Raw genomic sequence first — 26458 nt, 5'->3', positions numbered from 1 at the left:
GTCCATGTCTCTGTCGCGATCAGCACCTCGTCGATGAAACTGCTGATGTCCTCGCGCTTCAATGGTTCCAAAAAGTTTCCTCATCATGCGAGTGAAGACGGCACCTGCATTCTGTAGACCAAAAGGCATGACTGTCCACTGGAACTGGCCGAATGGAGTGGTAAATGCAGTCTTTGGGCGATCTTCCTCGGCAACTGGAATTTGCCAGTATCCCTTGGTGAGGTCTAATTTTGAAAAATACTTGGCCTTGGCCAAGTGACTGAAGAGGTAGTCCACATCAGGCATGGGTTCCGCGTCAAACGCCGTAATCTTGTTCAGCTTCCGGTAGTCGACACAGAACCTGACGCGTCCATCCCTTCTTCTTCACAAGCACAATTGGTGAACTGTAGGGAGAGTTCGCTGGCTCGATGACGCCCAACTTCGTCATGTCGGCGATTTCCTTCCTGACCACCTCCTTCTGGGCATGAGGCATGGGATACTGCTTCGTCCTCACTGGCTGTTTCTCCAGCAAGTCGAAGGTAAACTCCTCTAGATGCGTCTTAAGTGGTATGTCTGTAAGGACCCGTGCTGCATCCTTCAGGATCTCTTGCAGGTCCGCCTGCTGGTCGTCCCCAAGATCAGGTGAGATGTGCACGTCCGTGTGATCCTCACTAGCCTCCAGCGGACAAACTGGTACACGTCCTCCTCCCTGTTCTTCCGTTGTCTCGTCCATCACGACAGCAACTGCTTCTGTCACTTTGTCCTTTTCCCCGTAGGCAGTCCTCTCTATGTAGGCGCGCAGCAGGTTGGCGTGGTACAGGCGTGCTTTCCCGTGCATCACGATCCTGTAGTCGTTCTGGCCCCCCTCGCTGTCACCTCAAAAGGTCCTTGCCACTGCAGTTGTAGCTTGTTGTGTTTGACAGGTAGAAGTAGCAACACCCGTTCTCCAATCTTGAAGCTGCGCGGCCGTGCCTTGCGGTCGAATCCTCGCGCGTAACGCTGTGCTGCTCTTCCCAGGTTCTCTTGAGCCAGTTTGCAGGTCTCTTCAATCCTGTTCCTGAGTTCTACGATGTAGGTCGCTGTCGTCTGCACCTCCTCGTCAGCTTCTTCGTCTGTCCAAGCCTGACGCAGGATAGCCATGGGACCGCGTACCTGTCTGCCGTACAACAACTCAAATGGGGAAAAGCCCAAGCTCTCCTGAGGAACCTCGCGGTATGCAAAAAGCAATGCTGGGATGTACCTGTCCCACGTGCGTGGTTTCTCCTGAGCTAGTTTCCTCAGCATGGTCTTCAAGGTGCCATTGAACCTTTCCACCAGTCCGTTGCACTGAGCATGGTAAGGAGTGGTGAAGTGCTGCTCCAGTGATAGCAGTCGTGCTGCCTCCGCCATCACTCCTCCCGTGAACTGCGTGCCTCTGTCGGTGAGTACCTCTGATGGAATTCCCAGCCGGGACCACATAGTAACCAGAGCCTCAGCTACTCGCGTGGCTTCAATCGATTTCAGAGGGATCGCCTCTGGGTATCGAGTAGCGTAGTCCACCATGGTCAAAATGTATCTGTTTCCGTCCTCAGACGCAGGCAAGATGGGCCCGATGATGTCCACTGCCACCCGACGAAAGGGTTCGTCGATGAGCGGCATCTTCTCTAAGGGGACCTTCCTCACCCTTCCTTTGGCAACCACCTTCTGGCACTTATCGCAGGACGCACAGAAACGTCGGACATCCGTGCAGATGCCTGGCCAGTAAAAGTGGCGCCATACACGATCCGTGGTCTTCTTGGTGCCAAGATGACCTCCCAGAATCGAGTCGTGTGCCGTTGCCATGACACCCTCGCGAAACTCGCGAGGCACGACAACCTGTTTGAATGCACCTTCCTTGTTGCTGAACTCACGGTAGAGCAACTTCTTGTCCCTGAGGAACTTTGACCTCCCATGCTTCCCGCTCAGCTTCACCTTCCCCGACTTCGCGTGCTCCCGAGGAGTCGCTAATGTCGGATCAGATGCCTGAGCCTTCGCGAGAAGCGCGGGGGTCACGTTCCCCAGGGCAGCTCGTGCAGCAGGTAGGGGTTTGAGAGGTTTGTCCTCTCGCTCCGCCTGTGCCCGCGTGAGCACTGAAATGACGTCGGGAGACCGATAAACGGGAACCTCCCTGGTGACGCCGTCCACAAACTGAACCCGGTTTCCAATGAGCAGGTCGCATGGAGGATCGTCCATGACGACGGCCACAATGGTCCCCGTGAACAACGGTGTTACGACCTTGATCACTGCCGTGTTCAAGTCGTAAGCGTGAGATGCCTCGGCCATTCTCACCCTGATGCTGTCTCCTGTGTAGGCCATAGCTGGAACTAGACTCGCCCGAACCACTATCATGTCTGCCCCTGTGTCCCGCAGACCTTCGCCCTTCACTCCGTTAACGTAGACGTTGCAGTGGGGCTGGAAATGTTTCCTGGAGCACGGAACGCAGAGTTGTGGAATTGTGCATGAGCTCGTGACGTCCCTTAGCTCCTCACTGCCAACAAAGTGTACGCCCTTCTGGTCAGCCTGTCTCTTGTGGCAGTCCTTCTTCACGTGGCCCCGCTTGTTGCAGTAATAACACTGGATGTCAGTTCTGGAACTTGATCCTTTGTGTCCCTGATCGTCCTTCCCGTCCTTGGGTCCTGAAGAACCTGAATTTCCCGATTTTCCCGGCCGTGAGCCTGAAGATTTGCCGGAGATCGCCTGGGCGTCCTCGTGTACTCTGATCCAGTCGGCTGCCTCCTGAGTAGTCTTCGGCTGGTGTTCCTGCACGAAGGTCACCACCTCAGGTCGCAGGCTGGACATCAGTTGTTCCATGACTATGAGGTCGGCAAGGTCGTTGACGGTCCAGTCCTTTTCGGCCATCTCCACCCAGCGCCGCAGGTAGAGATTAAGGCGTGCCACAAACTGATGGCTCAGCTCGCCGCTCAGTCTCTTGCTGTTACGCAGACGTCGTCTGTAGGCTTCCGCAGTCAGGTTGAAGCGCTGGAGTAACGCCTTCTTTAGTGCCTGATAGTCTCTCGCCTCGTCGTCCTCCAAAGCGTTGTAGAGCTGCAATGCGCGTCCTTTTAAGCAGGTGCTAAGGCGGCTAGCCCACGTGGCCTCTTCCCACTTCTGGTCAGATGCAATGCGCTCAAACCGGCGTAAAAAGTCGTCGAGCTCGTCCTTGTCATCGTCGAACGTCGGCAGTCTCGTACGGTCGGCAACAAACGTCGGCGCGCTAGCCTGAGTAAGCGTACCCTTCTCGGCCTGTAGCCTAGCTAGCTCTAGCTGGTGATCGCGATCCGCCTGTTCCTTCCGGTCTAGTCTGTCACGTTCGTCTTTCTTTTCCTGTCTGTCAAGTTCGGCCTGTCGTTCGGCCTGTCGCTCTTGTCTCTCAAGCTCGTCTTTCTTTTCCTGTCTGTCAAGTTCGGCCTGTCGTTCGGCCTGTAGTTCCCTTTCTTGTCTGTCACAATCGGCCTGTCGTTCTTGTCTCTCAAGCTCGTCTTTCTTATCTTGTCTGTCTCGTTCATCTTTCTCTTTCCGTTCTTGTCTGTCACGTTCGTCTTGTCGTTCCTGTCTCTCACGTTCGGCCTGTCGTTCTTGTCTGTCAAGCTCTTCTTTTCTCGTCTGTCGCTCTATGTCTTCCTTACGTTCTAACTCCTTGCGCTTAAGCAAACTACGCGCTCTAACGCGTGCGTCTCGCTCTGTCTGTTCCTCGCTACCAGGAGTCTCAAAAGTTAATCTCTTCGTAGGAGATCCCCCTGTAGCCATGGTTAGTTTAGCAAAGCTTTATCACAAAAGTAAGTCTAACGCAGCTATAGCTAGAATACGCGGTGATGAAATGGATACAAAAATCCAGCAACCGGAAAATGCAGAAGAAAAAATCCAAACGGTGTAGAACAAAACGCGTAGCCTACTTTATGGCTGCTTTTTGCGGTGAAACAAAGTGTTTCCCACAGCCGTGGCCTACTTTATCGGCTGCTTTTTGCGGTGAAACAGAGTGTCTCCCACAGCCTTGGTTAGGACAGAAGTCCTCGGACCCTTCCCCCCCAAAATTCCAACAAAGTCAAAATATGGAGAAAAATCCAAGTAAAACAAGACGTAGAAATGTAACCTGTTACAGAATGCGAAACAACAATGTAGAGAAAACTGAGTAAAACGAGTAACAAATCCGCTAACCCCGCTCAGCTCTCTGCAACGGAAAACTCTGAACGTATAACAACAAAGATTCACAAACAAAGGAAAGGGAAGTAATCACAGTTAGCGCATACAATAGCTCACAAATTACAATTTACATTTCCTGCAAGATGTGAATCGCTTAAGGTGTGGTATATGATCAAAACTATACAAAAAAGGGTAGCACCAAGCAGAAAATAAGTCGAGCACTGACGAGATTATCTGCTCTTAGTTATCCTTAATTGGTGGGTCTTTATCAGTTGGAAATTAACTGAGTAAATCCCGGCTTGGCCCCCATGTGTCACGTTTCAATATATCACTTAAGGTGATTATGAACCGGTTAATTACTACTAATTAACTAACCACACCACGATCCACTCTCGCAGTCATACAATTAAATAGAGTCAACAAAAGTATAAGTTTCAGACGCCTGTTTATGTATAAACTCGCCACCTCCCTCGAGCCTTCACTCAAAATATGTTCCTTTTACGTTCTCAACACGTAAAAAAACCCGTGATCACTGACAAAATGCCAGTAGTATATAGAAAATTATAGTAACACGCTGATCCCGTGTAAATACAGTCAAATGAGAATGTTCTGTTCAAAAAGCTCTAGTTCATGCAGGGGTCACACACCCCACGTTGTCACTACTCCAATGAAATCACAGATAAGAAAAGACAACGGTGGTCAACGGGGTGCGTAAGACACGGTGCACTTAGCTTTCTTTCTGTATGCTGGTTAGCCGGTATGCTGGTTAGCCGGGTTGCTGGTTAGCCGGTTTGCTGGTTAGCCGGTTCGCTGGTTAGCCGGTTCGCTGGTTAGCCGGTTCGCTGGTTAGCCGGTCTGCTGGTTAGCCGGTTAGCGTAGCTTCCTCAGGTCCCAGCTCCAACGTCTGCAGCTAGCAGTGTCCCGCCAAAGGCAGCCGTGCAGCAGTTACAGGAACACGAAACGAAACGAAGGCTGCAAACAGAAAGCATCGGTGCACTAAACATGTCTGCTACCCCTCACCCACCACCTTAAAACGTGTCATCTTTAAATACCTCATCGAGCACGTGGGCCTGCACAAAACGGACTTTTTACAACAACAAAACAGTCATTTTCCGTCCTTCTCTCCCTATCTGCAAAAACCATATACAGATTAGTATTTTAGCGTCACAGAGAGTAAATTATGCGCTAACCTGGAAAGAACAACAGAGAGTATTTCATTCCACAACACAGACTCATCAACAGCGTTAAATAATGATTTATTACCTCAAAAGCCTATGATTGTACTCTCATGGAAGCAAAATCCGCCTCCTCCCTGGAACAGCCTCTGTTCGTCAACAGTGACCAAAAACCTCCAGAACCCCTTGTCGAATCCTTATGCGAAAGCCATCGCCGACGAAGGAATGTTGACGACTTGTCCTCAGCAAAATATGTGGCAGTGAGAAGGAATAACTAGTGGAAGCTCCCCTAGAGTGCCGAATACAATATTCGGTGAAAAACCATCATACTCTAGAAACTGTGTATTAGATCCTTCCCCTTCTGCCGCTGGGTGTCAAGTGCCCGCCCTTGTGTCTCTGTCAGACAACCTAGCCAATAACACGTGACTGACCTTGTCACAAAAACCAGTCCAGCTATACACAATTCTGCCTCCCAAGCAGAAAAAAGACACGAGAAACTCAATCCGTGAAAATCCCGTGCGCGCTGTCAGCGAAAAACCGTCAGCCCTATGACAGCAAAAACCCCCACTGTGAAACTCGTGCGCTATAAAACATCCGTGCTCGTTGAGCACTGTCAGCAAACTCTGCTGTAGCCCAATATCACGTACAGGCGCTTTCTATCATAATCGACCAAGAACAGGCACTCCACCGAGTGACACTTTCCTGGTCTCTGTCACCCGATCGTGACAGTTAGAAAGAAACAAAGAAAGAAACAATGAAAAAAAAACAAGTCGCGTAAGGCGAAAATACAATATTTAGTCAAGTAGCTGCCCTTTTTCAGCAAGACCGTATACTCGTAGCATCGTCAGTCCACCGCTCATGGCAAAGGCAGTGAAATTGACAAGAAGAGCGGGGTAGTAGTTGCGCTAAGAAGGATAGCACGCTTTTCTGTACCTCTCTTTGTTTAACTTTCTGAGCGTGTTTTTAATCCAAACATATCATATCTATATGTTTTTGGAATCAGGAACCGACAAGGAATAAGATGAAAGTGTTTTTAAATTGATTTCGAAAAAAAAAATTGATAATAATTTTTATATATTTAATTTTCAGAGCTTGTTTTTAATCCAAATATAACATATTTATATGTTTTGGAATCAGCAAATGATGGAGAATAAGATAAACGTAAATTTGGATCGTTTTATACATTTTTATTTTTTTTACAATTTTCCGATTTTTAATGACCAAAGTCATTAATTAATTTTTAAGCCACCAAGCTGAAATGCAATACCGAACCCCGGGCTTCGTCGAAGATTACTTGACCAAAATTTCAACCAATTTGGTTGAAAAATGAGGGCGTGACATTGCCGCCTCAACTTTCACTAAAAGCCGGATATGACGTCATCAAAGACATTTATAAAAAAAATGAAAAAAACATTCGGGGATTTCAAACCCAGGAACTCTCATGTCAAATTTCATAAAGATCGGTCCAGTAGTTTAGTCTGAATCGCTCTACACAGACACACAGACACACGCACATACACCATACCCTCGTTTCGATTCCCCCTCGATGTTAAAATATTTAGTCAAAACTTGACTAAATATAAAAAGAAAGGGTAATGAAGTAAGTAAGCAAAAGAGACGAAGAGGTCAAAAAGGAAACGGTGGATGCAATCGGGTTTTGAAAACAGAGCAAGTTAAAATATAGGTAGATTTCCAAATAACAGGGAAAATGTCAGGTAACAGGGTCTTCACCGGTGAATGTGTGTGTGTGTGTGTGTGTGTGTGTGAGTGAGAGGATGTGGGTGTGTTTGTGTGTGTGTACGTGTGTGTGTAAGTGTGCGTGTGTGTAAGTGTGTGTGAGTGGCAGGGTGGGGGTGGGTGGTAGAGGCGGTAAGTACTGGATTGTGAGGTAGGCCTACAGGAAAATGACGACACGCAAGATATAACAATCAGCCAACACTGAGAACATGGTCTCCAGGGGAGGCAACACCTTGCTGTAATTCACAAGGTAATAGACAACGGTTGATTCCCTTGTCAGGGTATTAATTTCTAGAAAATAGCCAAGTACAGTACGAACCTTCGACATTAGCGGATGTCAAGGGGCTAAGTAGACGCTTTTAGAATAAATCCACACACACACACAAACACGCGCGCGCGCGCACGCACGCACGCCCGTACGCACACACACGCACACACACGCACACACACACACACATACACACACTCACACACACACATATACACACACACACACACACACACACACACACACACACACACACACACACACATCTGAAAGAAAGAATACAATCGTCACGGGTACGGGTGCATTTGCGCTATCAAGCTGACAGAGAGTAAGGGCTATAGAGACAGACAGAGAGTAAGGGCTATAGAGACAGACAGAGAGTGAGGGCTATAGAGACAGACAGAGAGTAAGGGCTATAGAGACAGACAGAGAGTGAGGGCTATAGAGACAGACAGAGAGTAAGGGCTATGGAGACAGACAGAGAGTGAGGGCTATAGAGACGGGGCGGGGATATAGCTCAGTTGGTAGCGCGCTGGATTTGTATTCAGTTGGCCGCTGTCAGCGTGAGTTCGATCCCAGGTTCGGCGGAAATTTATTTCAGAGTCAACTTTGTGTGCAGACTCTCTTCGGTGTCCGAACTCCCCCCCCCCCCCCCCCCCCCCCCCGTGTCCACTACATTGGGTGTGCACGTTAAAGATCCCACGATTGACAAAAGGGTCTTTCGTGGCAAAATTGCTTAGACACAGTTAATAATTGTCTACCTATACCCGTGTCACTTGGAATAATAGGCCGTGAAAGGTAAATATGCGCCGAAATGGCTGCAATTACTGGCCGTATAAAATTTCATCTCACACGGCATCACTGCAGAGCGCCTAGAACTGTACCCACGGAATATGCGCGATATAAGCGTCATTGATTGATTGATTGATAGAGACAGACAGAGAGTGAGGGCTATAGAGACAGACAGAGAGTAAGGGCTATAGAGACAGACAGAGAGTGAGGGCTATAGAGACAGACAGAGAGTAAGGGCTATAGAGACAGACAGAGAGTAAGAGCTATAGAGACAGACAGAGAGTGAGGGCTATAGAGACAGACAGAGAGTAAGGGATATAGAGACAGACAGAGAGTAAGGGCTATAGAGACAGACAGAGAGTAAGGGCTATAGAGACAGACAGAGAGTGAGGGCTATAGAGATAGACAGAGAGTAAGGGCTATAGAGATAGACAGAGAGTGAGGGCTATAGAGACAGACAGAGAGTAAGGGCTATGGAGACAGACAGAGAGTGAGGGCTATAGAGACAGACAGAGAGTGAGGGCTATAGAGACAGACAGAGAGTAAGGGCTATAGAGACAGACAGAGAGTAAGGGCTATAGAGACAGACAGAGAGTAAGGGCTATAGAGACAGAAAGAGAGTAAGGGCTATAGATACAGACAGAGAGTGAGGGCTATAGAGACAGACAGGGAGTGAGGGCTATAGAGATAGACAGAGAGTGAGGGCTATAGAGATAGACAGAGAGTAAGGGCTATAGAGATAGACAGAGAGTGAGGGCTATAGAGACAGACAGAGAGTAAGGGCTATAGAGACAGACATAGAGTAAGGGCTATAGAGATAGACAGAGAGTAAGGGCTATAGAGATAGACAGAGAGTGAGGGCTATAGAGACAGACAGAGAGTGAGGGCTATAGAGACAGACAGAGAGTGAGGGCTATAGAGACAGACAGAGAGTGAGGGCTATAGAGACAGACAGAGAGTGAGGGCTATAGAGACAGACAGAGAGTGAGGGCTATACAGACAGACAGAGAGTAAGGGCTATAGAGACAGACAGAGAGTGAGGGCTATAGAGACAGACATAGAGTGAGGGCTATAGAGACAGACATAGAGTGAGGGCTATAGAGACAGACAGAGAGTGAGGGCTATAGAGACAGACAGAGAGTGAGGGCTATACAGACAGACAGAGAGTAAGGGCTATGGAGACAGACCGAGAGACAGACCTCACCAACAAACCATTTCTGCCGGGAACGCTCCAAAATACAAAGGTCATTTCTGTATTGGCTTCAAAAACGTTCATTTAAATCTTTTAAATGAAGTTGATTAATTTAAATAATTTAAATAACCATGAGATAACCAATCCCTTGTGTTATCACAGAGCAGATGGTCAAGTTCAAGAACAGTGACCTTGCTTAACTCTCACATTGAACAGTGACCTTGATTAACTCTCACAGTGAACAGTGACCTTGCTTAACTCTCACAGTGAGCAGTGACCTTGATTAACTCTCACAGTGAGCAGTGACCTTGATTAACTCTCACAGTGAACTGTGACCTTGATTATCTCTCACAGTGAACAGTGACCTTGCTTAAATCTCACAGTGAACAGTGACCTTGCTTAACTCTCACAGTGAACAGTGTAGCAATGCCAAAGCACCTACCACTGCAGGGCGAAATTTACACTTATTTCCACCAACTCACTCCAATGATGAAATACTGCTAGTTTGATAGCATTTGCATGAAGGCTTAATGAAAAGAAGTTTTCAATAAAGGTTTAAAGTACACAGTTGTGAAGTTTGTTGTGTATCCGTGTTGTTTTCGCTGTGAAATTGTTTGCCGAGCATAAAAATGCGATCGTGTTGGGGCCGCCATGAAACGGCACGCTCAAGTCGTCTGCACCGGAATCGGGTTCCGTTTTCAAACTCGCTTTACGTCGTTGTTTGTCATTGGATCGACTTTCTGTAAAGCCAGCCAATCAGAGAAAAGATTGTTCTTTCGTTCGGCTACCGTTATACCGTTCCGGTCTTCTTGTAAAGAGCAGAAAAATGGCGGTGAGTGTTACACTTCATGTTAGTTGAAGAATCATGGTATTTATGCTATTAGTATCATTACATAACGGATATATTCCGATTCCTTATTATCTTATCTGTTTAGAGCTATGAATTTTATTTGTGGATGATTAATACAACGCCCGGAATATTAATTTGCATCGAGTCACCCCCTCCTCTCGATCGTACTTTTTTGTCATTTTGCTTCAGGCAGCCTTTGCGGCCTTGTACTGCACAACAATGCGACTTGCAAGATTGGAGTTCTAGATTCTGGTTCCAATATTTTCCAGTGTAGTTCATGTTAGTAACTGGTTTTCTGTTCTGATCGCAGTACTTTGAATAGATCAAGATTTGCGGAAAAAGAATGTGAAGAATCATTGAAACTAGAATCGTTCTGACAGTTTGGGCGAGTCCACAGTGAACACACTCCTAATCTCAACGATCTATTTTTAGAACCGGGTCGTTACGATGCCGAGGCTTTGCACTTGGAATGTTCCACAAGGGAGAGCAGGTTTGATGTGCTTCACAGCTCCACTCTAGTCATCATTTTGATTCCTTTGTTGTTGCTCAGAAAACTAACTTATATTTGTTTGGCCAAGATAAAAATGTGTTTTTATGATTTACAAGAAAATGAAAGCTTTGGTATTATTATTATTGTGTTTTTCTCTCTCTCTCTCTCTCTCTCTCTCTCTCTCTCTCTCTCTCTCTCTCTCTCTCTCTCTCTCTCTCTCTCTCTCTCTCTCTCTCTCTGCCAAGTTGGATGTTTTGAGACAACTGACAATGCTATCCTGATGGCGAAAATGCGAATTACTCGCATGAAGGCAAAACTGAAGACTTTGAGGAAACAAAAGAAAAACATTTTTGAATTCTCCTTTCCGTGCTTTCCAGCCTTCCACACAATGTGCGTCAGCTGCTCATCCTCACTCACTGCCACAAGTCATATTGAAGTAAAATAAGTTGGGCTACAATAATTGACTACACATAAGTACTTATTCATCTACATATTTTGTTCATAAAGCAGATTTTGCATTTGTATGTTTCAGGCATGGGAACAGGAAGCGGCTTGTGAGCTGCCGGACGCCGCCACAGCCGAAGATTCGAAATATTTTTTTAGTTGACATGTCTATGATGTCGGTCAATAAACCAATGTAATTGTAAACGATGTAGTTGTTTGACTTTCAGTTTATGGTTTACATTATATTGATTTTGTGCATTCTTTCCAATCTTGATCCATGCCGTAAAGAATCTCTCACACTCTCAGTCAGTCACTCGGTAACATGCATGCACATGCACAAATATATCATATACAAAACAAGTAAATGCCAGTTACATATTTAGTTACATCCTTTAGGGCATTAACACATTGCAGGTACAGAACTGATCAGATCTCACTTTACATTTTTAAAATCTGATGATTGTAAGCCAAGTTATGTTCGTTTTAAGTTGCGGACAATCGCATTGCATTGACATGTAATTAATTATGCAAATTTATGCAAAAACATTTTTTTGACCTTTGTTTACCATGTTTACCATCAATGAAGTACTCTAAGACAAATAAAATGCAAATAACAAGCTTTCACTAGAAATGAATCACGAGCATATTATAATGTTTACAAAATTATGCTAATTTATGCAAATTAGCAGGCTCCACGCGCATCACACATAATTTCTTTCGCTGTCATTAGACTCGGCAGATGCTTTTCATTACACATACCAAGTTTTGTCTATAAATTCCCTAAGATGTGAAAATTATGTTGAAAAAACACGTTTTTTGTTGATTTGCACGGTGCCACTTCATTTCCTATTATCCCTATAGACTGTATAGTTGATACTTTTCCCCCGGAATGCCTAAATTCCCGATCTGTAATCGACCATAACTTCGCGCTGAATTAACCAATTTGCAAAATTCAAACTGATCTGTATTCAGCACGAAGAGTTCTTTCAGATAAGTCTCATTTTGTGTGGAACAAGTGAAGTCTACAAAATCATGTGGCATTGCTAAACAGTGACCTTGATTACCTCTCACAGTGAACAGTGACCTTGCTTAACTCTCACAGTGAACAGTAACTTTGATTAACTCTCACAGTGAACAGTGACCTTGATTAACTCTCACAGTGAACAGTGACCTTGATTAACTCTCACAGTGAACAGTGACCTTGATTAACTCTCATAGTGAACAGTGACCTTGCTTAAATCTCACAGTGAACAGTGACCTTGATTAACTCTCACAGTGAACAGTGCGCCCTTTAGTTATGTCCATCGAACAACAACATATAGTTTGCAGAATAAAACGAGTTTCTACGTAAAAATGATCACTTTTCAGCTCTCTGCTTCTTTCCATCCGTTTACTGGAAGGGGTGTTTATTTTTGATAACCACCCAGCAACCAAAAAATAACTACCATGCAGCTACCAGCCCGAATAGGGTTAGCTCATGGGTTTAAAAGCTACACACTGTGGTCACTACTTTTAGCGATTGAAAAATTCCCATCGCTTAAATATACAAAATACACATATCTGGAACAGACAACACAACAAGACCGTATTTAAAATAACACCTACAGGCTTGAACACACTCGGCCACTCCGATAAAAAGACTGCAATCCGTCGGTCAATTATCAACTATATTTCATTTCATAAACAAAACACAGGCAAGCAAATGTAATGCACACATCCTTTCAGTTGCAGAAAAATAGAGCGGTTGCATACACTCTTTTGCCTCAAAAACCCGATTTTGTTGTTGTTGTACATATACAGTATTTGACGTTGGAAAACGGGGGCAAACGTTCGTCTGCTACCTAATTCGACGGAAGAAAATTTCCTTATAGATCTACACGTACCAAAACCTGAAGAAGAAAAATACGTATCTGCCTTTTCTTCCAGAGCAGAATAACAACATTTATTCCCCCCTCTGCTTCTTTACCTCTGTAAACTTGTAGGGGTAGTTATTTTTCGATAATGACCTAGCAACCAAACAAATAACGACCCAGCAACAGCCTGAATCCTCGATAGTGCAATGGGTTGAGAGGTTGTTCTGTTTCGGTACTACTTTTTGCGACTGAAAAGTTCCGAACGCTCTAATGTACGAAGTATACATCTCTGGAGCAAACAATACAAACATACCGCATTTAAATTAACAACTACAGGCCTGAACACATGAATCTCCATATAAAATCCATGAGTTCGGTTGTTTTCTGAATCTCATCTCCCGTGCTCAAGCCGTTCATCACAAGCAATTTCCCAAGGCAAGTAACTCATACTTTGTCGATGTCTAGCGACAAGAGTAGTTCCCCTTCTTTTCACTCAGTTCCTTCGACAACAGACTGCAATCCGACGGTCAGTTTTCAACAATATTTCATTTAATAAACAGATCACACGCAACCAAATGCACACATCTCATCAATTTAAACAACATAAAGGGGTTTCATACACTATTTTCCCCAGAAAACTGAACTTCATACAGTTTTTAACGTTGGAACACGGGTGCAAAAGTTCGTCTGCTAGTCCCATTTCAGTGACGAAAAAACATTATTCTAAGCGATACCAAAACATATACAGAACACACAATATCTGCCTTTGCCGCCACAGCAGAATAACAGCATATCTGTGTACTTGATTTTAGCCCAAAATAGGAAAACTGACAAGAAGAGTTAACAGAATGGAATGATTTGCACGGAACTATACAACCGCGCATTAATCGATCGCCTGCGCAGGTTGACTGGTTGAGAGAATAGGATTCGATCAAACTTTCGCAAAAAAACTCCTCTTTTCTTTGAATAACTGAAGAAAGGAGGAATAAAGAGGTTACACGCCTCGTCTCAGTGATTATAAAAAATAATGGTCTCAGTTCGCGGTCATGAAAAAGCTCGCTAAAGCTCGCATTTTTCATGATCCGCTAACTTCGACCATTATTTTTGATAATCACTGAGACTCGGCGTGTAACCTCTACATATATAACTATGTACTTAATTTTATCATTTAAAAAAACCTACTATGAATATTAAGCAGAATTGAATGCTTTTCACGTAACTATACAGCCGCGCATTATAATCACTTACCTGCGCAGGTAGACTGTCAAGGTGATTCGGATTCGATCAATCTGTGGCACTAAAACACATTTGTTTTCTATGAAAAACTGAAAAAAGGACAAACAAGTAGGTTACACACCTTGTCTCAATGGATATTAAAAATACTGGTCACAGTTTGTGGTCATGAGAAAGCTCGCTGAAGTTCGCAGTTTTCATGATCCGCTTTCGACCATCATTTGTAATATTCACTGACACTCGGCATGTAACCTCTACATAACTTGCATATAAAGTTCGGTTTTGGGTTTGTTATTATGTCACCACACAACATAAGTGTTTGAGCGCTCAGGTATCAAACTTGAAAACTTGATTTTGATTGGCATTGCGAGACTGCATTTATTCACTCTGCGTCCCCTATATCAAAGATGTCACAGGAAGAGTCGAAATCTGCAACATAAATAAAACAAGAAATGAGTTTAAGAAGTGATAAATAATCTTATATTATTGATGATAATCATATAAAATAATCTTATCACAAAAAGAGATCATTGACGTTTTTTTTTACACTGAATGTCCTCGGTCTTTTGAAACTTTTTGGCTTCTGTGTGTATGCAATATTAACAGCTATTGTGTTTTCAGCGTAGCAATAGGGCCCGATATTTAGACGAGACAAGTATAATGCCGACGAGTCGAAGACGAGTCGCATTATACTTGTTCGAGTCTAAATATCGGACCCTATTGCTACGATGAAAACACAATAGCGTTTATATAGCTATTCTGACATTAAATTCTGTGTTAAAATCATGTTTTTGTCAGCAACAAGGACCAGAATGGTCCATGTCGTTGATTGCAGACGACGGTTCCCTTTCTGCATGAAGCCACGGAAATAACCGAACATTGAAAAACCCACGGACATGTATTACGGAGAAAACTCAAGATAACCGGATGCTTAGCATTACGTCAATATCTTAGGAATCATATGACGTTATGACGTATCATGCTTGCCTACGTAGATTGTATGTTCGAAAGTCTGACTTCTGTTGGGAATTCGCGTGGTGAAGACTGCGGTAAATCTGTAGATGATAAGAGAACAAGGATTGTCTCAGAAGAAACGACGAAATGTTTCAGACCGGTAACTTCATTTCAACATTGCACTACACAATGGACGTTCTATGTGACAGGAGAGTTCGCTGATTTTGTGTTAAACATTGGTGATTGGAGAGATCGTCTGCAAAAATCAGAGATAGGTCGCTTCAGATTGCAGCTTCTGGAAATTTGCAAGGTTTGCTGCCAGTTAAAGAACTGGATTTTACACGTAATGTATGTCATGTACAGTAAGCAACAACAAAAACACACACAAAGCAAATGGCATCGTCTGTCGACTAGCCACAGACACAAGCCTGGCGAGGTATGCGTGTACTTTATACACGTGGAAGAAACCGGAACCATGCGTCTTTGTTATTGCCGATATCGTTTGGATATCGGCAAAAATGGCCAACTTTCGTAGCGTTATGCTTTGATGATCGGAAAAGGGATGTGTGAGACCATCCAATCACAGCCCCCGAATCCCCCCACGTGTCCATCAGAATAGCTATATATATTATTTGAACCTCTGAATTAAGGAATTAATGTGTATTTCCTCTTTGGGTCATACTTTATTTAGATTATATACAAAATGTTTGAACATGCAAATGGCATTTCATTTTTCTACTGAGGGGCGACACTTTGTATTGACAAGGCAAGGCAAAGAATTGATTCAAGAAACCCGATGGGGGTACATGAAAAAAAAAAATACAAGAAAAAAAATATGTTTCAAAATATACATAAGCTCATTCCGATCACACACAATAATATATTTAAGGATTTCATAACTAAAAAATAGAACGTCACGGGTTATGCTTCATGTGTCAACTACGGTGTTTCAGTTGCTCATCTTACAATGTGGATCAAATGAAATCTAAAGATATTTTCTCCTGTGCACCCAATGTTCCATGTTGGTGAACGATTAAGCTAAACAAAAACACCAAAAGTGTACGAAAATGTGAGAAAGAGGTTTTAGTCTTTTTTTCAAAACATAGTGGTCGCTAATTCTTATTGACAATGAGAATACTGCGCTATACTGGCTTGTCACTTTCTGTGCGTGAACGTTCCGCGGGGTATGTACGGTACATTTTTGAAATAAATATTGACTTGACTCGACTTGACAAAGCTATCAAGTATTTAACAGGTTGACTAAATGTATGAAGTTCACAGGGACTGGGTGGCCGAGTGGTAACGCACTTGCGCTCGGAATCGAGGTGGTGGGTTCAAGTGCTAGTCTTTCGGATGAGACGAAAAACCGAGGTCCCTTCGTGTACACTACATTGGGGGTGCACGTTAAAGATCCCACGATTGACAAAAGGGTCTTTCCTGGCAAAATTGTATAGGCATAGCTAAAAATGTCCAACAAATACCCGTGTGACTTGGAATAATAGAAAAGTAGGATATGCGCCGAAATGGCTGCGATCTGCTGGCCGATGTGAATGCGTGATGTATTGTGTAAAAAATTCCATCTCACACGGCATAAATAAATCCCTGCGCCTTGAATATGTGCGCGATATAAATTGCATAATAAAAAAATAATAATAAAAAAATTTAAAAAATCCCTGCGCTTAGAACTGTACCCACGGAATACGCGCGATATAAGCCTCATATTGATTGATTGATTGATGAATGTCGCGCTCCGTGCGACTTGTTAACGACCAGCATCGGCGCGCGACAGATGTAGCTCCAGTTTCCCGTCCTGATCCTCTGTAGCCTTCTACTGTAACAAGGCTTGGTCTTTTAGAGATACATGTCCGCCTTTAAACGCAACATCACGATGATTTCCCAATTAACTAACCAACTAACTAACTAACTAACTAACCAACCAACTAACTATCCAACTTACTAACTAATTAACTAACTAACTAATTAACTATACAACTTACAACCTATCTAACTAATTAACTAACTAACAAACTAACTGTCCAACTTACTAACTAACTAGCCAACTAACTAACTAACAAGAGCTAAACCTACCATTCCCTCTTCAAACCACACATCAAAGATGGCGTAGCAAGTGCCAGGGAGTTGAAAAGGGGAGACTAATCCCTTGTCCTGTCCGTTGACGTGAAGATGGAGTTGTCTGTTGCTGTCCAGACTCACACCCACACGATTGCCAGTCCGCAAGTTATACAGAGGTATTCGTCCAATGTAATTGTTATTCTGTAATTCAGGAATAATATCTCGTTAGAAGTACGATCCTTCTTGTGTAAGCCCTCGTGTGCCCGCCTCACATCTGATCATTTCTACAAGCAATAAGAACATCGTTCCACTTGAATATACATCACAAAAGAAAATCCTGACTTCATCCTATGTTCGAAAATGACTAAACATTCGTTAGAAGTGCAATGCAAAAGCACTACATACTCCTAGCGAAAAACAAATCGCCCCCCACTCTCTCTCTCTCTCTCTCTCTCTCTCTCTCTCTCTCTCTCTCTCTCTCTCTCTCTCTCTCTCTCTCTCTCTCTCTCTCTCTCTCTCTCTCTCTCTCTCTCTCTCTCTCTCTCTCTCTCTCTCTCTCTCTCTCACACACACCCCCACACACACACACACACACACACACACATACACACACACATACACACAGACACACGCACACACACATACACACACGCACACACGCACGTACATACGTACGTATATATACACACACGAACACACACACATACACTCAAACACCCACAAAAACACCCACAAAAACCACCCACACATGCACACACCCACACACACACACACACACACACACACATTCAAACACACACACACACACACTAACACACAGACACACACACACATACACACACAGCAGAGAGAGATGACCACTTTCTCTAATCACCACTGTAATGACGTCATGCCAACCTTTTGTCCATGATCTGTGACGTCGCCCGCCCACACCACCACGGCCTTGTCCCAAAAACCAGACCTTGCCGGCAACGTCATAGAATCGGGTGATGACGTTGCAACGCCTACCGGTAAGTACCACCCATCAGGTCCCTCAGCCCTGTCCATCCGTATCTAGACACGTGCAACATTATATGCTTTAAAAACAAAATCCTTTCCTTGTAAACACTTCAGCTCACTGTCTCGAATCTCCCCAGGTATGTCATATGGGATAAGACCATCCATTGTGTACTTTGACCAAAATCCCGGGAGAGATAGACAGCTTATATACGCCCCCCCCCCAAAAAAAAAAAAAAAAAAAAAAAAAACAAGGCTTGGATTCCTTTCGGTGACGGCACCGCCGTGCCAGAGATCAAAATCATTGTCAGATACGTATCATTAATCTCATATTGATTGTTCGATTGTCTGTCAACTCTAAAGACCAATGTGTGGATGCACTTGTGAATGTTTTGTGTTGTCAAGAATTAAACGCTTCTGTAACTATTGACTAAATGTTATAACATACACTAGGAATCGAGACGAGGGTGGTGGTGTTGGTGGTGGTGGTGATAGTGGAGGTTGTGGTTTTGGTGTGTGTGTGTGTATGTGTGTGTGTGTGTGTGCGTGTGCGTGTGCGTGTGTGTGTGTGTGTGTGTGTGTTTGTGTGTGTGTTTGTGTGTGTGTGTGTGTGTGTGTGTGTGTGTGTGTGTGTGTGTGTGTGTGTGAATAGAATAGTAAAGAATAGAATAGAATAGAATAATCTTTTATTGCCTCGAAACCTTAAAGGCTTATACGGCACAAACCAAACAACAGAAATAAAAGAAGAATCATTGTTTCTTCTTTAAAAACAATCATGTACATATTTACCAAGCTGTAACTGAAGTGTTTCATCATGTATCAATTGACTAGGTACATTATACAAGTGTATGGGATTATTTATATGTTTCATTAATTTATTTCTGATATTGTCATATGCAATGCATTTGTCTAAAAGATGCATTTCATCCTCCAATGTCCTACACTTTAGAAATAGTCTGTTCTCTTTTGGTATGTTAGTATATCTCCCCGTTTCAATGTTCAAGTCATGAGCACTTATTCTAAGTTTACACAATGCTTGCTTGTATTTTGTATCTGCTATTGATAAGTATGCTGCGGTTTGATAACCTTTTACTGCATTTTTGTAAAATAATAATTTGGATCAGCTATTTATTTTTTCTTTCCAAGTATTCAATATATTTTGCCTCTAATTTTTCTGATATTATATATCTTTTTATGCTAAATGTAAACTGGTTCTTCCAAACGTGATTTAACCCTTACGTTTGTAGACTCTGTTTTAAAAATGATACCCATGGATCATTGTCTTGTGAATTTCTATGTATATGATCATATATTACTCTCAAATGAGATGTCTTCGAAAGGTCTAAAATATGTAACCAATAAGTAATGACATGACATATTATGTTCAAGGTTATTGGGAATCTTCCTAACAGTACTCTCCTAAAGCTGGAAGCAACATAGCTTTCTTGTGTACTACCAAAGTGTGTTTGTGTGTGTGTGTGTGTGTGTGTGTGTGTGTGTGTGTGTGTGTGTGTGTGTGTGTGTGTGTGTGTGTGTGTGTGTGTGTGTGTGTGTGTGTGTGTGTGTGTGTGTGTGTGTGTGTGTTTAGAGCGATTCCCAGAAACCCACTGGACCTAACTACATAAACTTGTACATGAGATTTCTTGCAAATGACATCCCCAAACTTTTTTTTTCGCCATTGTTTCGATAAATGTCTTTGATGACGTCATATTTAGCTTTTAGTGAAAGTTCTGTCTTTCTTTATGTGTTTAACGTCGTTTTCAACCGTTTAAGGTTATATCGCGACGGAGGGAAAGGGGGTGATGGGATAGAGCCAATATATTACCTTACTGGGAGAATGCAAGTTTCCAGTACAAAGGACTTGACATTTCTTACATACTGCTTGACTAAAATCTTTACAAACATTGACTATAGTCTATACAAGAAACACTTTTCGACATATTTACTAAATGTATTAATTTTGCTTTACGCGACTTGTTTTATTCTACTCTGACAAGACTAGCAAGTTTAAAGACAAAGTCCTTCCCCCAGACCACAGACCTGAACACAGCTTTAAGTTTTGCTTGACATGTTACTAAGGATAAGGCCATTCCTCTTATTCAACAATTTGACCAGCACGGTTGGCCTAGTGGTAAGGCGTTTGCCCCGTGATCGGGAGGTTGTGGGTTCGAACCCCGGCCGGGTTATACCATAAGACTTTAAAATTGGCAATCTAGTGGCTGCTCCGCCTGGCGTCTGGCATTATGGGGTTAGTACTGGGACTGGTTGGTCCGGTGTCAGAATAATGTGACTGGGTGAGACATGAAGCCTGTGCTGCGACTCCTGTCTTGTGTGTGGCGCACGTTATATATCAAAGCAGCACCGCCCTGATAAGGCCCTTCGTGGTCGGCTGGGCGTTAAGCAAACAAACAAAAAAGTATTCAACAATTTACGGCCAGTGTTACAGCACAGCCCGTGCCTTGAAAACAGATCGTACACTATTCAAAATCTCCCAAGGCATCTTAATACAATCTTCTTCTTCTACTTCTTCTACTTCTTCTACTTCTTCTTCTTCTTCTACTTCTTCTACTTCTTCTTCTTCTTCTACTTCTTCTTCTACTTCTTCTTCTACTTCTACTTCTTCTTCTACTTCTTCTACTTCTTCTACTTCTTCTACTTCTTCTACTTCTTTGTTCATGGACTGACACTCCCACGTTCACTCATGTTTTTGCACGAGTGGATTTATACATGTCCGTATTTACCCCACCATTCAGGCAACCATACGCCGCTTTCGGAGAAAGCATGCAGGGTATTTTCGTGTTTCTAAAACCCACCGAACTTTGATATGGTTTACAGGGTCTTTTTCGTGCGCACTTGGTCTTGTGCTTGCGTGTACACACGAAGGGGGATACAGCACTAGGCGGTCTGCACATAAGTTGACCTGGGAGATCGGAAAAATATCCGACCTTAACCCACCAGCGCGGTAGCGGCCGGGATTTGAACTCACGATCTTCCGATTAGGAGGCCGATGTCTTATCTACTAGGCAACAGCGCCCGTCTATTTTAATAGGATAAGCCCATCCCTCTTCTTTGATAACTATGGCATGTTCATATGAAGGCATATTCCTTTATGTGTAACAATGTTTGCTCACTGTCACAGATCTCGCCAGGAATGTTCCATGGTACATGGTGCAATATACCATACCTCCACTTGTACACATACAAACAAACAACATCCTGACTGCTTCCCGTGCAGGATTTGATTAAAAACAAAGTTGACATCAGCGGGTTTAAAGGGATATATTCACACACAAAAACTCCACTATTCTTGGAAAGCATGTTGGTTGTTGGTATGTATCTAAGTTGAGAGTTGGCCCTTGTATATCCTTGACTTTAACTTGTATCAACATTATTATGAACATTATTATTTACCTCATACAGCTTGTTGACCTCAATGGGATACCGAGACACAACGATTCCGTGCTCTTCACCACGGCCCTTCCTCACTGCTGTCTGCCGGTTGTTACTTAGGACGATGTTGGTCCCGTGGTTGTCATGGAAATAGAATGGTGTCGGCTGCAAAATAAAGCCAAGACGACAATGTTACTCGCTTGATATTGTAAGATGTTTGGCAATCGGTGGCTCAATTGCTGACAGACCAGCTCTTTTGTTGATCCGAGGGAAACATACTGTCTTGTGTTACATTTTGTCAAGTTTTGACTGAATGTTTTAACACAGACGGGAAATCGAGACGATGGTGGTGGTGAAAAGACGATATCTTTGAAACTTGTGCCGCGCCGGTTTGATCGAAGCGTATTCGCCGTTGACAGCACACTCAAAACAGAACTGTCAAGGTTGAGGCGTGCCCGAAAAGCATTATGTATGTTGCATAGTTGTCAGATATTATAAAATTGCACTAAATTTATAAGTTTGTTTTCATAATCAAAAAACAAGAAAGGTAGGTTGTTGGAACGGTTGTTTTTGGCAGTCTCTTTGTTTTGGATTAGTTTTCATCGTGTTCTAGATCCGTTAGCATCATAACTTTATTTTGGCCAACACTTACTTCAGATCACTAAAAACTATGCCGACATTTTGGTAAAGATTCACAACTTACTGACAGTGATGTTAACATTACGTCAAGAATCTAAAATGGTGTTTGCAGTGACCTAACACAAAGAGTAAAATCATACAAACTGAATTTACGATAAATACTGTTGGACATAGATTTTTTTTAGTCACTAAATGGATGGTACGTGCGGTTCAATTGCTACACACACACAAACAGACCAACTTTTCTTGGGGGGTACCACCATTTAATATTTAAAATACCAAATAAATGCCAATCTAAACAATACAATTGTAATCATTACCCACTCGCTACTGTTACTATATAGTAACTCACAAACATTTTAAAATCAAGTCTACATAAATTAGGTATTTCCCATGAAATTAATTAAAGGCACAGTAAGATTAACCACGCAAAAATAAATTCTTTGAAAATTGCTCGCTCTTTACGGAGGGCACCTAGGATGTTCTCAAGCGGGGAGTGTTTAAATGAAAGGGTGTTTGTAATGTGTGTAAAAGCCTGACAGTATCTTTGATGGTTTACGGGAGGCTTACAGAGCCTTTAATTAACTTTGCTTGGCATGCCCTTACAATTTGCGTTTGAAATAAGAGGTAAAATGCTCAATAGTTGTTACTTATTCCTTACCCTTGCAGTGGTTCCATCGTCGAAAGAACTGCCCTTCCCCTTTCCCAGTTCCGACAACGCTTTCTTAATCCGGATCACCTCCACGGGGTCGACCCCTAACGGTATTCTTGGCGTGGCCTTGACGTTGGCTTGCGAGGTGATGCTGTGCTCAAGGACAAGGTCCTTGACAAGTGTCTCTATCTCAGGAGTCATGTCAGTGACGTCATCACGAGTAATGATCGCTCCGGAACGTGCCACCAAGCGTTTGCGTAACGTCAGCTTCCCTCGTTGTCCTAACTGGGTGTTCCTGACGTCACTCATTGACCGCTTCTCGTCAGAGCTCGTCTTGATAATCATGTCGTTCAGACGTTGACGACTTGCCTTCACGGCTGCTTCTATGTCGTCAAAGGTCGCCGTTACATCAGCAATGGCGGTCTGTGTGTGCTGGTCTATGTCTGTCAGCTGTTTGTCTAGATGGCTGATCTTTTGTCCCACCTCAGTCTCTCGGGCAGTGAGGATGGCCGTCAGATCATGAAGCGTAACTCTGGCCTCCTCCACTCTCTCTTCCAGAGCCTTCACATCCGGGCACTGACGGTGAACGGTGGTAGCACAACGCAAGCAGACGGACACTTTGTGTGTGGGACAGAACACTTCCGGAAGTTTGTCGGAGTGCACCGCGCATGCTTGGCGATAGTTGGCGGCCAGTTTTTCCTCCGTCAGAGAAGTCAGCTTCTCCGTGTTGTGTAGTTTTGTCGCAGCCTGTTTCTTGTGGAGCTTGGTGCACTGCTGGCAAAACATGTCTCTACAGTCCAAGCACATGGAGACGGCGGCCACGTTGTCACAGACACAACACACGTGCTGCTCGGACAGAAGACGGTGGGCCTCTACCAGCGCCGCCATTGCCTTGTCAGTCAGGAAACTATCTGCAATGTCTGCCACACTTGTCTTGCTTCTTCCGTCTTTCTCTTCGTTAATGGGGCAGCGACAGAGCGGACACAGCGCCTCGGCTTGTGACTGTAACCATGACAACAGACAATGGCGGCACAGCACGTGACCGCAGGGAAGAACCTTGGGTTCCTTGAAGTGTTCGTGACAAACACTGCACTCCATTTCATCGGGCTCTATCCGAAGTGACGCAGTCGCCATTGCTTGCACTGAACAGAAGAGAGAGATAAAACAAAATAATAGGTTGAAAGCCAAAAGGGTTTATTTTATATTCTCCACCAAAAAAACCTTTCTTTTAGACTTTTGCACATCTAGTCTAGCCAACGATAAACAGTCCCCATGATTAAGGTGTTCCAGAACTAACCACCCCGATTATTCAAGGCTATACCGTGCGTGCACCTCCGTGGCTGGACTCCTGAAAAAATGCCTCCGCAGCTCGATTCCTGGCATGGGTGTGTTTAAAACATAAATTCAAATCCTATCAAATACACCCAGTATGTCTTTCATTTTGTGTTTGGAGTAGAAGAATACTTTGACGTCTAACATGGCATTGTTTTGTGGAAGTTTTTCTAAAGATTTCATGAACAGAAATTAAATCTCGTTAAAGACAGTTATATTTTCTCTCATTTTGGGAGAGTATAATTAGGAGAAACCACAATATGTGGCGGAGCGCAGAAAAAAGGACCTTCTCGCGGCGGTGAGCGACAGTTATCCTCAACTTTTCTTAACGTGTGAACAAGAAGAAATCAAACTGACCTATCACAATAAGTGTCAGAAAAGGGTATATGTGAAGGTATTCCAAAGTAGATTTGACAAAGTGAAATAAAATAAAATCTGTTCATTGGTTTAAAATATCTATTCTACAAATATATAGACACATAAAAACATCTATGGAGACAAACATCTTCTCCCACCCAGTAACTTATTGAATCAAGTAAATATATAAACGAGTCACATGACGCGAAATTAATACATTTAGTTGATCTGTCGAACTCACCGAATGAAATTGAACGCAACGCATTGGGTCTCAATACCATTGGGTCCCAGTGCCATTGCGTCCCGTACCATTGCGTCCCAACAAAATTGCGTGTCGATAGGTCCCAAGGAAACTGCATCTCGATACGTCCCATTAAGGAGTCCCATTACGTCCCCGTACCATTACGTCCCAACACAATTGTTACTTGAGCAATGCTTGAACGTTGCGGTGGGCAGTGTGTGTGGGTGTGTGTGTGGGGGGGGGGTGAATGGGGAGGTGAGGTGGGCACAGTGAGGTCAATCAATCAATATGAGGCTTATATCGCGCGTATTCCGTGGGTACAGTTCTAAGCGCAGGGATTTTTTTTTATGCAATTTATATCGCGCACATATTCAAGGCGCAGGGATTTATTTATGCCGTGTGAGATGGAATTTTTTTACACAATACATCACGCATTCACATCGGCCAGCAGATCGCAGCCATTTCGGCGCATATCCTACTTTTCACGGCCTATTATTCCAAGTGACACGGGTATTTTGGTGGACATTTTTATCTATGCCTATACAATTTTGCCAGGAAAGACCCTTTTGTCAATCGTGGGATCTTTAACGTGCACACCCCAATGTAGTGTACACGAAGGGACCTCGGTTTTTCGTCTCATCCGAAAGACTAGCACTTGAACCCGCCACATAGGTTAGGAAAGGGGGGGGGGGGGGGGGGAATTGCTAACGCCCTGACCCAGGGTCGAACTCGCAACCTCTCGCTTCCGAGCGCAAGTGCGTTACCACTCGGCCACCCGGTCCTTGTGGGCCGCGGAAGGGGGAACACGCGGAAGGGGGGATGGGGTACGTGATCATCGTGGTCAGACTAGGGGAGAGAAGGGATGGGTGGGTGTGAACAGTGATTAAGGATGGAGAAGAGATAAATAAATAAATAAATAGACATACACACAATCTGTTAAACACATTGATTTATGAGATATTTCGTTGGTCAGACAATTTTCATTCTTTCCGCAATACCTTTAACAGATCACCCTTTTGAATGATTTTTTTTCAGGGAATTGAAGGATATTGAAAGATATTGCACTTGCTTGCTATTGAACATGATATGCTTACTAAAAGTTGTGTTTCGTTCTGAAGCTAAAATACAGCAGTCTTCAATGTGAAGAAGGATTGTTTCTTCTTTCAACTGAAATCACGGGACGAGAGTCTGAAGATCAATAAGATATGTAAGCGAGGAAAATGTCAAGCATGTCACGATAACGATTGTTTTCTTTACGTTAAATAGTTGAAAAGGATTAATGCCCATCACAATGTTGCAACAATAATGAATGTCTTAATGACCTTAATAAGTTGAAAAAGATTAATGTCAATCACAAATTTTGTGATAATAATGAATGTTAAGTTTATTGTTCTATATTCTTATGTACCCCGGAAGACTAAAACGAATTGAGTCAAATCTGATGTGACGAGACTGATCTATTGAGTTGAGATATTTAGCTAAAAACTTGTCATGATAACTGGCCAATTCCTATAAGATGTCTGATTCATTCATATCATGTAAGTTCGATATTGGATACGTTTTGAGTGCTTTAAAGTGGTGAAATAAATTTATTTTCATGTAAATTGAAAACATATCGTTTTTGCTTCTTGTGTCATCTGGAACCTATCGATA

The 26458-nt window shown here is 43.4% G+C and overlaps 2 protein-coding genes and 1 long non-coding RNA gene across 3 annotated transcripts in view; 2 read left to right on the top strand and 1 right to left on the bottom strand.

Moving 5' to 3' along the window:
* Window positions 1-26458, top strand: part of LOC138946605 (myosin heavy chain, embryonic smooth muscle isoform-like) — a 95299-nt gene that overhangs the window by 36769 nt on the left and 32072 nt on the right. The window lies entirely within an intron of this gene.
* Window positions 10090-11289, top strand: LOC138947797 (uncharacterized). Its single transcript, XR_011449806.1, has 2 exons — window positions 10090-10133; window positions 11174-11289. It is a non-coding gene; the product is annotated as an uncharacterized lncRNA (long non-coding RNA).
* The window catches only part of LOC138947796 (E3 ubiquitin/ISG15 ligase TRIM25-like), a 15516-nt gene continuing 3023 nt past the window's right edge, over window positions 13966-26458 (bottom strand). The window contains exons 2-6 of the mRNA XM_070319358.1: window positions 22885-24017; window positions 21606-21749; window positions 18096-18251; window positions 17214-17399; window positions 13966-14600 (exon numbers count right to left, since the gene is read on the bottom strand). Coding sequence (XP_070175459.1) covers window positions 14568-14600; window positions 17214-17399; window positions 18096-18251; window positions 21606-21749; window positions 22885-24017 — 1652 coding nt within the window. The 3' untranslated portion in view covers window positions 13966-14567. The remainder of the gene's footprint in view (window positions 14601-17213; window positions 17400-18095; window positions 18252-21605; window positions 21750-22884; window positions 24018-26458) is intronic.

This window comes from Littorina saxatilis, linkage group LG14 (assembly GCF_037325665.1).
Source record: "Littorina saxatilis isolate snail1 linkage group LG14, US_GU_Lsax_2.0, whole genome shotgun sequence".
Taxonomy (NCBI): domain Eukaryota; kingdom Metazoa; phylum Mollusca; class Gastropoda; order Littorinimorpha; family Littorinidae; genus Littorina; species Littorina saxatilis.
The sequence above is the reverse complement of the archived record's forward strand: the minus strand, read 5'-3'. Positions and strand labels throughout refer to the sequence as shown.